We start from the raw sequence: 15921 nt of genomic DNA, 5'->3' as shown, positions 1-15921 counted from the left end.
GAGAGAGAGAGAGAAAGAAAATCCCAAGCAGACTCCATGCTGTCAGGCTAGACAGAGCCTGATGCAGGACTTAAAATTAGGAACCATGAGATCATGCCCTGAGCTGGAGTCAAGAGTCAAATGCTTAACTGACTGAGCCATCCCAGGTGCCCCTCATTTTTGTTGTAAGTAGGAGGTAGAGATATAAATTTTTTGCATATTGATAGCCAGTCATTCCCATCTAGTTAATGAGTACCCCTTCTTTCCCCAAAGATTTTAAATGGCCTTTTCTGTTATTTGCCTTCAATTCTTTTATTCATTATATACTTGAAAGCTTATTTTGTGCCATGTCTTGTTCTGATATATTCACTGATATGTTTTAATGCTTTCTTTTCTTTTCCATTGATCTATTTGATAATTTCCATGCCAGTACCACACTGTTTGTTATGTTTTGTTTTATATGTTGACTAGAGTTTTAGAATTGGTAAGAGAAATGTTCTGATTTATTGATTCTTTAAAAATAGGTGTTGTTGGTCTTACATGTTTTCTTATATATTATTTTGAGATCACTTTACCATATGCTCTAAAAAATTATAATTAAATTTTAATTATGACTGCATTTAACTTACAGATTAATTTTGGGTTATATTTTGACCTTCATTAGACTTCATAATTTTCTTTTGGCTATTTCTTTATAACCTACGTACAATTCCTATAAGCTGTATTTTTATTGAGACATTTTTCTATTCTATACTAAAGGAGAAAATTGAAATAAAATTTGAAAAATAAATCACTAGCCCTATGCCTAAATTCATGACGTTATAGTACATCATTTTCCAAAGTACAATTAACCCCTGAACAGTGGAGGGGGTGGTGGTTTAGGCATGCCAGCCCCCCCACCCCAGTCAAAAATACACATGTATTTTTTGACTCTTCAGAAACTTATCTGTGTACAGTAATAGAACAGGGCAACACCCTGTTACTTGTCCAACCCCAAGTTAACAAAGCTGAATCCTAGAGTGACACTTGTTCCTTGCTCCTGTACTCAGGAAAGTGGGAAATCTTTTTACACATGGAATCTGAGAGAAGGCGGAGCACCTTTACCTGTCTCTCTAGGTTGCGAGCTCCATCAGAACCCCTTTATGAGGTTCTAACGCAGCTTCTGCTTACAGGAGATGCTGGGAGGTGGGGAGCTGCCGTTCCCTGGAGGGATTGGTTCCCCCCTTTGGAGAGCTTTCAGCACCACGGACAGCACCATCATTGCTGTCCACTCTAAGTCTCAGGCTCCTGCTTGGTGTTCTTGTCCCTAATGTTCTGGACCTGTTACCCTGGGAGGGGGTGAGGGTGGAAGGCAGGTTATTTTGTGATCCTTGGCCAATTCTGGCCAGTGACTGGCCATGCTCCACCACTTCAGCAAGACTCTTTCCCCAGAGCTGGTTCCTTTGCACCTCCCAGTTCAAGACCTCAGTGAACCTAGCTTCCCCACAGATAGTAAATGGGGTGAGAAATGTCAGGAGCAGGCAAGAGCCCTGCTATTCCAGGCTTCTCTGCATCTTTCCTTTGCCTTCCCTTCTGAGTCACTGGGCGACTTCTACCTTATTTTTCAATCATAATATGAAATACATATTTATTGAAAAAAATCCAAATCAAGTATGTTCAAGGGTCAGATGTACATTCTAAGAAATACTGTTTCCTCTGGATTATAGTGATAAAATGCCTTTAGTAATACTGAATTAAACAAAGTTACCAGATGCTTTATTAAGTAGGGCTTTGTGGAACCTTTACATGTTAATGTATATTGCCTACCCATTTACTTTGAACAAATAGTTTTGTTCAAAGCATATGGTATACCAGTGCTCTGCATTGTGAATATGAATAACATTATGAAAATATAGGATTGGAGTGCCTGGGTAGCTCAGTCGGTTAAGCATCTGACTTCAGCTCAGGTCATGATCTCATGGCTCATGAGTTCAAGCCCCGCATCAGGCTTTGTGCCCACAGCTCAGAGCCTGGAACCTGCTTTGAATTCTGTGTCTCTGTCTGTCTCTGCCCCTTCCCTGCTCATGCTCATGCTCATGCTCATGCTCTGTCTCTCTCAGAAGTAAATAAACATTTAAAAAATTTAAAAAAAAAGAAAATATAGGGTGGATGTTTTTTAGTTTGAAAAATTCTTCACTAAGTAGATTAATAATACTTGTTTCATAATATGAGTGGTCAAAAAGCACAAATAAATTGAACACTTTCATTACTATAATAAATAATAATGCAGTCCATGAAGTACTGTAGATCCTGAGTACCTATTATAGAAAGTTGAATTATGATATTTATATAACAGGCAGATACTTTGTTTAATGTTTTAATATTTTAAGAATTGGTAAGCCACATAACAGTTCTAATTTGAAACTGGTCTCATTACTTTATGTTTACTTAGCATATGGTAGTTCTCAATCAATTCATTAATTTTTACCTTTCTCAAGATAAAAATCTAGTGAAGATGTTTATTCTACCCTAAAGCTACGTTTGTGGAAGATTTTTTGTTTTATTTATGTTTGTTGGCATTAATTTAACGTATTAAAATAGATTTATTTTTGTGTGTATAAACTTTATTTGGTTATTAATTTGCTTAATGAAGCTAGTGTTAACCTGGTAAACTCATTATTTTTTAGACGTATTCTAGTTTTTTTCCTTCTTCACAAACACATTAAATCAGATGTTAAAAAACAAACAAAATGGCACTGCAGTAGCCATATTACAAGTGGAAATGCAAATCAAGAAATAAATGGTCTTTTTATTATTTTGTCACCCATAATATACTTAATATGTTACTTTAAATCAGATTTTACTTTTCTGTTTATAGCTATAGGCTTAAAGTTATATGTTATAGGTCTTTAAGTAAAAGTTATATTTCAGTTTTAAAAACAGCTTTCTGTGTTGGAAAGAACCACCCTCCTTTTTTGACCCAGTTCTATCTGAGCTTTGTTATTTATTAATAAGTAGACATTTAAAACCAATCACCCTTTATACCACAGGCAAGGCGAATGATCATTTTTATATGTTCCTTTTTTCTTTAGAAACTGCCCTGGGTGCATTAGCAAGAGTCCTGAGAGAAGACTGGAAACAAAGTGTTGAGTTAGCTACAAACATAATTTACATCTTTTTCTGCTTTTCCAGGTAAGTATAAAAATTAGGAAATAAAAGTAGAAGTCTATCTCTGTTTCTCTGTCATTGGTTTGGATTGTAGATTACTGGTTTGCCCAGTCTTCCTGTGTATCTGCCCATTATTTGCCTCTGAACTCTTACTCTCTTTCCCATTTTCTGTCCTCTCTGTTGTTCTTTCATTCAGTCTGTCCTAACCCATGCATGTACATGTATATACTCACAAAGTAGAATAGTAAAATGGTTTAGAATGTAAGAGTATGGACTCTGGAAATGGATTTGAATCCAAGTACTGCTACTACCTCTGTGTTCTTGATTATATTACTTCTCTGTGCTTTAGTTTCCTCAGCTGTCAACTGGATAGTCATAGTAACACTGTTTGGGGATGGTTTTTAGAATAAAGCCTAACCCAGAGTAAGTGCCAGTAATGTTATTGTTATACATTATATGTACACGCATATATATAACTTATGTATCCATATATGCTATTTATACATATATACTTTAGAAAGATGTTTATTGAGATAGTGTGAAAAGTTTCTAGCCAGTTTCCCAGAAAATTACTTGCATCTATTCCAAAAATGTGCCAGCATTAGCAAATAACTATTTATCGAATAAATACTTGTATGAATGAATTGTGTAGGAAACATATGTAAAAACCTGATTACTGATAACTTTGCTGGTCTATTCTCTGGTATCAATTTTATTCAGTATTAGTATTGTTACATTATTAGCTCTGTTATATGGTAGCCCAAAAGTTTATTTTGAGAGTATCTGAATAGTTAAAATGGTCGTTAATTACAAAAAAAAAAAAAAAAAATGTGTTTTATTTCATTTCTAACTTAAAAATAATTTAATTTCAGGGAAGGGTTTTTTTAAAAATTATATTTACAGCATATATTTAAAGTAATCTCATAATTTCATGTCTTTCTAGTATACTGTGGGTGTTTTCGTTTATTGAAATAAATATATCAAATTTATTTTCTACATTGACAAGTGTTTACCCAAAACAAATTTCCTGATTCTACAAATTGTATTGCTTTAAATACATACTAAAATCTCTTTTTTAAAGCTTTTCTCAGTTCCATGGACTTATCACTCACTATAAAATTGGAGCTTTATGTATGAATATCATTGATCATGAGTTAAAAAGACATGAGCTTTGGCAAGAAGAACTCTCTAAAAAGAAGAAAGCTGATATCCTTTTAGAATGGCTTTTCACCCCAGTGTTGTTGCTCTGAGCTTTGGGTAGGTGGGATAGTTTTGTTTTTTCTTGCCATTCACATTATTTGGAAAAATGAAAGAGTGTTGAAGGTTAAGATGAATATTGAAACTATCAGAGTGAATATAGTTTGACATATACTTTTTAATCTCTTTAAAACTTTGGTTGATAAGCTAGAAGGAGCAGATAATAGTGGTCTAGATCATTGAACTGTGAGTCTCCAAGTGGAGACTGAGATCCTTTGGTCAGCTGAAGTGTGGCTCACTGCTGTTGTTTATGTAATTCTATGTAATAAGGGGACTTTGATTGGAATGGGTATGAATTTGGTGAACATAGTTTTAAATTCTATTTTACTAATTAAGCACAAAAAGTCTTTTAATACATGCAAATTTGAGAGGCCTGCAGAATGATGGAACCTATGAAAGGAATCTTTAAAAATGACCTATTTTAACCTATCTTTCAGCACAGGAATCTTCTGCAGCCTCCCTTACAAATCGGTTATTTAGTATCTTCAACAATGTCACTGCTTATTGATTTAGTTCATTGTGTAGTTTGACATTCTATTTATTATAGTGTTCTTTTGCTTAGTGTACTAAAATCCACTTGTCAATAACTTCTATCCCTTGAATCCAGTCTTGCATACTAAAACCATATAGAATAAGGATGAAGTCTCTTAAACATCACTTTTCTTATATTTGAAGATATTTATCATATTGCCTCTACAGCTTAGTTTTTCCTAGATTGAAGGCCCTAGCTTATTCATATGGCTTATTCAGCAAGCCATGCTGGTAATTTTCCTTTGAACCCAATTTTTATTGGTCTCTTTTAAAAAGTAAAAGTATTATTCCTATTGTGAAGAATATCATATGTTTCTTACCTCTCCTTCATGGAATCCGCAAGACACTCTAAAAATATACTCTCTCACACACACAGGCTTTGACTTTTCCTAATTAGGATCTTTCCACGTTTAGAAATTTTCTGTTGCTCTGTACTTCTGACATCTAGATTGGTGTTGACTTAAACTGTGTGGACAGCTCAATAATCCTGGAGACTTCAGATCATTTGTGGAGTCACAAGTCTCCTGAACATGCCCAAAATTCCTTAAATAGAAGGGGTATGGAGAGAACCACTAATGGAACTTTTAGCCATCAGTAATTTGTACTTTGTGTTTGTTGGGTGACAGGAACTGATATCTTAGAATATATCGTATTCCTGTAAATATTGGATACCATTGATTGTAAGATGCACTATTATTTATGAACCACTAAGAATGGAAAAAAATGCTTCAATTAAATTGTGACATATCATGGATTATAAGACATATCAAAATTTGGTTCGTTAACCCACTTGTTAATCTGTTGAAATTTAGGAACCTGTGCACGTACATAAGACATTTGCATAAAATTTCTGGGCATTCAAGTATTTGATGATACCCAAACATGTGTTCATCCAAGATCTCTAAGAACATCCTTGAACACTTGGTTAAGAAGTTCTAACACAATTATTGTACAGAGACAAACATTTTAGTTTCAAACTACTGGTTAGAGAAAATAACTGGCTAACACTGCACATAAAATGTAATAGTACTGTCCTTCATAATATTTTTCAGTAGATTTTCTTTGCTTCAGTGAATATGGATGATCCTTAACTTAAGTTGCTTACTTGATGAAGACCCCGAAAACCAGACCTTGAGAAAAGATTATGAAAAAACCTTTAAAAAATACCAGGGGCTTGTGGTAAAACAGGAACAGCTCTTACGAGGTATGATTTCCTAAGCAAAGAGAAACACAACAAAGTGCTGACTCGACATTAATTTTGTTCAATTTTTTTTGTCACATCAGTAAAGCTAATATCATAATAGTTGAAAAATCTGTACATTTTCATATGCTACAAATTCTTTTGTTTTTAGCATGGGTAATGTTTTAAGTTTCGTTCCATTAATTTTTCACCAAAAGACCCTATTCAGCTCTTAAATGTATATACACTTATAATTCATTTATTCAGAGAGGATTTGTAATCCAGTACTTGTCCTTTTCAATAAGAATCTAGTCTCTCAAACACTAATATTAACTAATATTAGTTATAATAATACTAACATCTTATTTAGTAACTTACTTTGTTGCTTTCCTAGGAAATTGATGTAAAGATTTTCAAAATATTTCTCTTGATTAATAAAAAATAGTCTCTTTCTGAGGTTTATTGAGAGGTCTAACAATTCAGTAGTCTGGATTCACAGTCATTGATAAGATACAGTGTTAAGAAGGTTAGTGAGAATGATGTGGGGCTTTTAAGTATGCATTCCACCCCTGCTTTGTAGTTGACTATTGATTTTTTTTCCAGCCTTATTGAAATATAATTGACATATAACACTGTTTTAAGGTATACAATGTGATGATTTGGTACACACATATATTGCAAAATGTTTGCCACAATAAGGTTAGCTAACGTGTCCTTCACCTCACATAAATTACCATTTTGTTGTTGTGGTTATGATGAGAACATTTAAGATCTATTCTCATAGTAACATTCAAGTATACAATACAGTATTGTTAACTATAGACACCATGGTATACATTAGATTCCTGGAACTATTCATCTTTTGTTGACCAAGGTCTTCCCATTTCCCCCGCAACACGGCCTCTGTCAAGCTTCAATCTGTTCTCTGTTTTTATGAGTCCCGTATTTTTAGATTCTACATGTAAGTGAGAACATACAAGATTTGTCTTCTTCTGTCTGACTTCACTTAGTATAATACCCTCAGGGTCCATCTATGTTGTTGCAAATGGCAGAGTATCCTCCTTTTTTTATGGATGAATGATATTTCAGGGCGTGTGTGTGTGTGTGTGTGTGTGCGCCAGCCACATCTTCTTTATCCGTTCATCCATCAATGGACACTTCAGTTGCTTCCCTGTCTTACCTGTTGTGAAGAATGCTTCAGTGAACATGGGAATGCATATATCTCTTGATTTTACTTCCTTTGGATATATACCCAGAATGGTATTGCTGGATTATATGGTAGTTTTATTTTTATATTTTTGAGGAACCTCCATATTTTCCATAGTGGCTGCACCACTTTATAGTCCTACGAACAGTGCACTAGGGTTCCCTTTTCTCCACATCCTTGCCAGCATTTATCTCTTGTCTTTTTAATAATAACCATTCTGACAAGGTATGAAGTGATCTGTCATTGTGGTATGGATTTGCATTTCCCTCATAATTGGTGATGTTGAGTACCTTTTCATTTACCTATTGGTCATTTGCATCTCTTCTTTGGAAAAATGTCTATTCAGATCTTTTGCCCATTTTTAAATTAGATTTTTTTTTTGGCTAGTGAGTTGTATGAGTTTCTTAAACCTTTTGGATATTAACCCCTTATCAAGTAGATGATTTGCAGGTATTTTCTCCCATTCTGTAGGTTGTCTTTTCATTTTATTGATTTTTTTTTTTTTTTTTTTTTTTGCTGGGTGGAAGGTTTTAATTTGATGTAGTCCCACTTGATAATTGCTTTTGTTTCTTGTGATTTTGGTGTCATTTCCAAAAAGTCATTGCCAAGACGGATGTCAAGGAGCTTTTTCCCTATATTTTCTTTTAGGAGTTCTACAGTTTCAAGTCCTTAATCCTAATTTTATTTCAGTCCTCTTTCTTTTTTTTTCCTTTGTAGTCCAGTTAATTTTTGTGAGTGGTGTTAGGGGTACCGTTTCTTTCTTTCTTTCTTTTTTTTTTTTGTATGTGCATATTCAGTTTTCCCAGCACAATTTTATTGAAGAAACAGTCCTTTCCCCTATTGAGTATTCTTGGCTCCCTTATCAAATATTAGTTGACCCTTATATGGAGATTTGTTTTGAGCTCTCTTCATTGATCTATATGTCTTTTTTTATGCAAATACCTTACTGTTTGATGGCCATTGCTTTGTAACATATTTTAAAACCAGAAAGTATGATGCCTCCAGTTTTTTTTTTTTTTTTAATGTTTATTTTATTATTTTTGAGACAGAGAGAGACAGAGCATGAATGGGGGAGGGGCAGAGAGAGAGGGAGACACAGAATCGGAAGCAGGCTCCAGGCTCTGAGCCATCAGCCCAGAGCCCGACGCGGGGCTCGAACTCACGGACCGTGAGATCGTGACCTGAGCCGAAGTTGGACGCATAACCGACTGAGCCACCCAGGCGCCCCCCTTTTTTTTTTTTTTTTGATGCCTCCAGTTTTAAACTTTTTCAAAATTACTTTAGCTATTTTGAATCATTTGTACTTCCATACAAAGTTTTGTACTTTTTTTTCTCCATTTTTGTGAAAAATGACATTGGAATTTTGGTAGAGAGGACATGGCTCTATAGATGTCTTTGAGTAGTATGGACATTTTAATGATAGTAACTCACCTGATCCTTGAACACAGTACATCTTTACGTGTATTTGTGTCTTCGGTTTTTTTCATCAGTGTCTATTATAGTTTTCAGTGTATACATTGTTCACTTCTTTGGTTAAATTTATTCCTAAGTATTTTATTGATTTTGATGCTATTGTAAATGAGACTTTTATTTCCTTTCAGATGGTTGTTAGTGTATAGGATTTTTGTGTTTTGATTTTTTTTTTTTTATCCTGAAACCTTACTGAATTCATTTATTAGCTCTAACAATTTTTTGGTATAGGCTTAAAAAGATTTTCTGTACAAGATTGTGTCTTCAGCAAACAGAGACAATTTCATGTCTTCCTTTTCAATTTGTATACCTTTTATTTCTGTTTCTTGCCTAAATGCTTTGGATAGTTTTTCCAGGACTATATTGAATAAAAGTGTCAAGATGAGCTTATTGTGAATCTTACAGTAAAAACCTTCAGAATATGATATTGTTAGTGGGATTTTCATATGTGGCCTTTGTTATATTAATTGCTTTCTGTTCCTAAGAGTTTTATCATGAAAAGACGTTGAATTCTGTCATCTGCTTTTTCTGTATCTATTGAGATGACCATGTGATTTTTATCCTTTTTTGTGTTAATGCGATTGTATTTTTGATTTGTGTATGCTGAACTATCCGTGCATATTTCCGTGGGATTTATCCCACTTAGTCATGGTATGTGACCCTTTTAATGTGCTATGCCTTCAGTTTGTTAGTATTTTATTGAGAATTTTTACATCTCTGTTCTTCAAGGATATTTGTCTATAGTTTTTTTGGTGTTTTGTTTTCCTTGTAGTGTCCTTATCTGGCTTAGATAAGGATATTTAGATACTTAGATAAGTACCCTTATCAGGGTAACTCTTCAATTTTTTGGAAGAGTTTGAGATGGATTGGCATTAATTCTTTAAATGTTTGGTAGTTGTCCATGTAGCCTTCTGGTCCTGGGCTTTTCTTTTTGCAAGGTTTTTGATTGCTGACTTAACTCATTATTGGTCTGTTCAGATTTTCTCCTTTATGATTCAGTCTTGATAGGTTGTATGTTTCTAGAAATGTATCCTTTATTCTAGGATATCCAAATGGCTTGTAATTGTTTATGTTAATCTCTTAAGCTGCTCTATATTGCTATTGTATTCATTGTAATGTCTTCACTTTCGTTTCCATCTTTATTTCAATCCTTTTTTTTCCTTTGTAAGTCAATTAAAAGTTTGTCAGCTTTGTTTATCTTCTTAAAAACCCAACTCTTAGTGTTGCTGATCTTTTCTATTGTTTTTCTATTCTCCATTTCATTTATTTTTGCTCTGATCTTTGTGATTTCCCTCATCCAACTACTTTAGGCTTCTTTGTTCTTTTTCTAATTCCTTGAGGTGCAAGGTTAGGTTACTCATTTGAGATTTTTCTTCTTTTTTCTTTCTTTTTTCTTAATACACATTTCTCTTGGCACTGCTTTTGCTGCATACTTTAAGTTTTGTTATGGTATGTTTCATTTTGGTTAGTTTCAGGATATTATTTGATTTCCCTTTTGATTTCACCTTTGACCCATTGGTTATTCTAGAGTGTGTTGTTTAATTTCCACATATTTGTGAATCTTCCAGCTTTCCTTTGGTTATTGATTTCTTGTTTTAAGACATGATAGTTGAAAAAGATACTTGGTATAATAGCAACTTTGTAAAATTCGCTAAGACTGTTTTGTGACCTAACATTTGATCTATTCTAGGGACTGTTCCACGTGCACTTGAGAAGAATGTGTTCTCTGCTGTTGTTGAATGGGATGTTCCGTTTATGTCGCTTAGGACCATTTGTTCTAAAGTCTAGTTTATGTCTGCTTCCTTATTTATTTCTCTCTGAATGATATATCCATTGTTAAAAGTGTGGTATTGAAGTCCTGTAATGTTATTATATAGATGTCTCTTACTCCCTTCAGATCTGTTAGTATTTGCTTAATATATTTAGGTGCATCACTACTGGGGGCATATATATTTACAATTGTTATATCCACTTCATGAATTGACCCCTTTACCATTAAAAAGTACTTTCTTTGTCTCCTGTTATAGTTTTTAAGTCTGTTTTGTCTGATACAAGTATAGCTACCATTTTTTTGTTTCTATCTTTTGGTTTCCTTTTACATGGAATATCTTTTTCCATCCCTTCACTTTGAGCTTATGGTATGTGCCCTCTCATAGATCATGTTACTGATTAGCATCCTTTGATTTCTGCTTATAGAATTCCTTTAGCATTTCTTGTAAGACAGGTCTAGTGGTGATGAACTCCCTCAGCTTTAGTTTATTTGGGAAAGTATTTTGCTTTTATTTTTGAAGGACAACTTTGTTGTGTAAAGTATATTTGGTTGGCATTTTTTTTTTCTTTCAGCACTTTGAATATATCATTCCACTTAACTCCTGGGCTGTAAGGTTTCTGCTGAGAAATCTGCTTATAGTCTTATGGGAATTCCCTTGTAGGAAATAATTTTTTTCTCTTCCTGCTTTTAAAATTCTCACTTTGTCTTTGATTTTAAATGATTTTGTTATAATGTATCTTGTAGAACATCATTCTACATGTTCTAATGTATTATACATATTATAATGTATCTTATAGAACATTATTCTTCATGATTGAAATTTTGGGGTGAATTATATCATGATAATGAGATAATGATACATATAATGAGATATGTATATCTCTCCCCAGATTTGGGACATTCTCAGCTATTATTTCTTTAAGTAAATTTTCTACCCCTTTCTTTTTCTTTTCATTCTGGGACTCCAGTGATATATAGATTGTTTTTCTTAATACACAAGCTTTAGGTTAGCTCCTCCTGCTATGCATCTTCATTTCCAATGCCCTGTGCACTTGCATTACCTGTGACAATACCATGCAGGCCCAAGAATGCACATTTACAGCATAATTAGAGATTCATCCATCTTATATCCATAGTTCATTTCTTTTTATTATTAGGATGGCCTTTCATTCATTAAGGATTAGTGGAATGTTTCCAGTTTTTTTTTTTTTTCAATTACAAATAACGTCGCTGTGGACATTCATGTGCAAGTATTCACATGGACATTTGCTTTCTTTTCCTAAGGTAAAATACTTTGTGATGGAATGCTGGGATCATAGGTGTATGTTTATCTTTCTAAGAAATTGCGAGATGGTTTTATGCATGATTGTACTATTTTATCTTCTCATAATCAGTACCTCAGGGTTCCATTTGTTTCACATCCTCACCAACAGTTGATGTGGTCAATTTCGTTAATTTTAGCCATTTAAAAATGTATGCAGTGGTATCATATTGTGTCTTAATTTTCATTTTCATAGCAACTAATTGTATTAAACATCTCTTCGTGTGTTTATCTGTCATTTTGTATCTTCTGTTATATCATCTGTTAAATCTTTTGTTTAATTTTTTTATTGGATTGCTCTCTTACTGAATTTTGAGAGTTCTTTATTTGCATTGGATACAAGCCTTTATCAGACTTATAATTTGCAGACATTCTCTCCCAGTTTTTGGCTTATCTTTTTATTCTCCTAAAAGCATTTTTTGGAGATAAGAATTTTTAATTAAAAAAATGTTTTTGATGTTTATTTGTTTTAGAGAGAGAGAGAGAGAGAAAGCACAAGCAGGGGAGGGGCAGAGAGAGAGATATACACAGAATCCAAAGCACGCTTCAGACTCTGAGCTGTCAGCACAAAGCCCGACGCGGGGCTCGAACTCACAAACCATGAGATGTTGACCTGAGCTGAAGTCAGATGCTTAACTGACTGAGCCACCCAGGTGCCCCGAGAATTTTTAATTTTTATGTAGTACAATTGATTTCATATTTTCTGAATTACAATTTTGGTATTGTATCTAAGGAATTCTTTTCTAACTGCTAAGATTTTATTCTATGTTTTCTTTTACAAGCTTTATGTCTTAGGTTTTTATAGTTAAGTCTAAAATACATTTTGAGTTAAGTTTTGTATGTGGAGTGAGGAATGGATCAAAGTTCTTTATTCTTTTTGCTTATACATATACAATTATTCAAGCATTATTTGTTGAAAACACTATCCTTTTGTCCTTTATCTATTGGATTGTTTTCTCTTTTTGTGAAAATCTTTTATCCATGTATGTGCATTCTCATTTCTAGATTCTACTTTGTGCTGCCCATCCTTTTTACAGATCTTGATACCAACAGCACAGTATCTTCAGTATTGTGGCTTTATAGAAAATATTGAAATGAAGTAGTATTAGGCCTCCCAATGTTTTTCTTTTCCCCAAAGGTGTTTTTGCCATCTAGGTATTTTGCATTTTCATATTACTTTATAAGCAGTGTATTCATTTCTACCAAAAAAAAAAAAAAAAATCTGGGATATTGATTCAGGCAGCATTGAATATATATATTAATTTGGGAAGATTAATAAGAAGAATCTTAACAATATGAGTCTTTTGACACAAGGATTTGTCTCTACATTTATTTAGATCTTCTTTAATATGTCATAGTGGTATTTTATTGTTTTCAGGTTTTTCATATCTTTTGTCAGATTTACCCCTAAGCACATTTCATATTTTTCTTGCCATTCTATATGCTCTTTTTTAAAAAAATCTCAAGTTTTGATTATTTGTTGCTAGTATATATAAATATAATTGGTTTTTATATATTGGTTCTGTATTGCATAGCCTTGGTAAATTCACTTATTAATTACTTCTAGTAACTTTTTTTAAAGATTCCATTATATTTTCTATGTAGATGATTATGTTTTCTATAAATAAAAATAGTTTTATCTTTTCAAATCAGGAAACTTCTTATCATTTAGTTTCCTTGTCATTAATTGCATTGATTGATTTTTCAAATGCTATATCAACCTTGGACTCCTGTATTAAAATTCACTTGTATTATCCTTTTTATATATCAGTGGATTAAATTTACTAAAATTTTGTTTAGAATTTTTGCTTCTTTTTTTTTTTTAAGTTTATTTATTTTTATTTTGACAGAGAGCAAATGAGGTACAAGTAGCAGGGGAGGGACACAGAGAAGGACAGACAGAATCCCAAGCAGGCTGTGCACTGTCAGTGCAGAGCCTGATGTGGGGCTCGAACTCATGAACCATGAGATGATGACCTGAGCCGAGATCAAGAGTTGGATGTTTTAACTAACTGAGCCACCCAGGTGCCCCTAGAATTTTTGCTTCTATATTCACAAGGGATATTTGTGTGTTGTTTTCTTTTGTTGTAAAAATTTCATGAAATGCTGGCTTCATAGGTTGAGTTGGGATTTATTCCATCCTATTTAACTTTCTAGGAGAGTATGTGCAGAATTGCTATCAATTCTTTAAAGGTTGGATAAGATACTCCAGTAAAGCCATTTGAGCTCTTGAATATTCTTTATGGGAAAATTTTAAGTTGCAAATTCAATTTCTTTAATAAGTACTGTTCACATTCTCTTTTTCTTCTTGAATGAGCTCTGGTAGCTTGAATCTTTAAAGGAATTTCTACCTTTCAGGTTGTTTTATATTATTATTCCCTTATCATCTTATTAATACCTATAGAATCTATAGTGATGTAACCTCTCTCCATGCAGAAATTGATGTTATGTCTTTTTTTTTTTTTTACTCCTGATCTTTCAAGTTGGAAGATTATCATTTTTTAATCTCAAAGAACCAACTTTTGGTTTCATTGATTTTCTGTACATGTATATTTTTTATTTCATTGATTTCTGTTCAGATTTTTATTATTTCCTTTTCTGAACTTATTTTGGGTTCAGTTGGCTATTCTTTTTGTAGTTTCTTAAGGTGGAAGTGGGATCATTTATTCAAGATCTTCTATACTAAAGGTGTGTAGGGCTATAAGTTTCTCTTAAAGCACTGTTTTAGAACTATCCCACAGATTTTAGTATGTCCTGTTTTTATTCTCATTTTTATTCAGTTCAAAATACCTTTTAATTCCCCTTTTTATTTCTTCTTTGACTCATAGGTTGTTTAGAAAGGAGTTATTTTGTTTCCAAATATTTGGGGATTTCTCAGAGACCTTTGTGTTACTAATTTTGAATGTAATCCCATTGTCATTAGAGAAAATACTTTTTTTAAGTTTTTATGCAAATTCCAGTTATCATACAGTGTCTTATTATTTCAGTTATATAACAGTGATTCAGCACCTCCATACATCACCTGGTGCTCATCACAACAAGTGCATTATTTAACCTATCCCCACATCCACCTATTTAACCTGTCCCTCTATCCACCTCCCCTCTGGTAACCATCAGTTTGTTCTCTGTAGTTAAGAGTCTGTTTCTTGGTTTGTCTCTCCCTCTTTCTTTTCCCTTTGATCATTTGTTCTGTTTCTTAAATCTTACATGAGTGAAATCATAGGGTATTCATCTTCCTCTATTATGCTTAACATTATATTCTGCAGCTCTATCCATGTCATTGCCAATGGCAATATTTCATTCTTTTTTATGGCTGAGTAATATTCCATGGTATATCTATACCACATCATCCTTACCCATTCATCAGTCAGTGAACACTTGGGGTGTTTCCATAATTTGGCTATTGTAGATAATGCTGCTATAAACATCAGGGGGCATGTATCCCTTTGAATTAGTATTTTTGTATTCTTTGGATAGTGCAGTTGCTGGATCATGGGGCAGTTTTTATTTTCAACTTTTTGAGGAACCTCCATACTGTTTTCCAGAGTGGCTGCACCAGTTTGCATTTCCACCAACAGTGCAAGAGGGTTACCCTTTCTCCACATCCTTGTCAACACCTGTTGTTTCTTGTGTTTTTTTATTTTAACCACTCTGATAGGTGCAAGGTGATATCTCAGTGTAATTCTTTTAAGTGTGTTTATTTTGAGACAGAGAGTGAGCAGGGGCGGGGCAAAGAGAGGGGGGATAGAGGATCTAAAGTGGGCTCTGCGCTGACAGCAGAGAGCCTGATGCGGGACTAGAACTCAAGAGCCGAGATCATGAACTGAGCCAAAGTTGGATACTCAACCGACTGAGCCACTCAGGTGCCCCTCAGTATAATTTTGACTTGTATTTCCCTCATAAGGTGTGATGTTGAGCATCTTTTCATGTGTCTGTTGGTTATTTGGATGTCTTCTTTGGAAAAATTTCTCATGTTTTCTGTCCATTTTTTACTTTTTTTTTAAATTTTTCTAATCACTAACTGAAATTGAGTCTTTTATTATGAGTTCAGGCTACAG

General features: G+C 33.6%; 1 protein-coding gene across 2 annotated transcripts in view; it reads left to right on the top strand.

Annotated features, from left to right (window-relative positions):
- KIFAP3 (kinesin associated protein 3) overlaps positions 1-15921 on the top strand; it is a 174059-nt gene that overhangs the window by 36282 nt on the left and 121856 nt on the right. For both annotated transcript variants that reach the window (XM_060643482.3, XM_060643483.3), the window contains 3 exons: positions 3051-3150; positions 4208-4332; positions 6020-6118. In XM_060643482.3, the coding sequence (XP_060499465.2) occupies positions 3051-3150; positions 4208-4332; positions 6020-6118 (324 nt within the window). The remainder of the gene's footprint in view (positions 1-3050; positions 3151-4207; positions 4333-6019; positions 6119-15921) is intronic.

The sequence above is a fragment of the Panthera onca genome, chromosome F1 (genome assembly GCF_046562875.1).
Source record: "Panthera onca isolate mPanOnc1 chromosome F1, mPanOnc1 haplotype 2, whole genome shotgun sequence".
Taxonomy (NCBI): Eukaryota; Metazoa; Chordata; class Mammalia; order Carnivora; family Felidae; genus Panthera; species Panthera onca.
The sequence above is the reverse complement of the archived record's forward strand: the minus strand, read 5'-3'. Positions and strand labels throughout refer to the sequence as shown.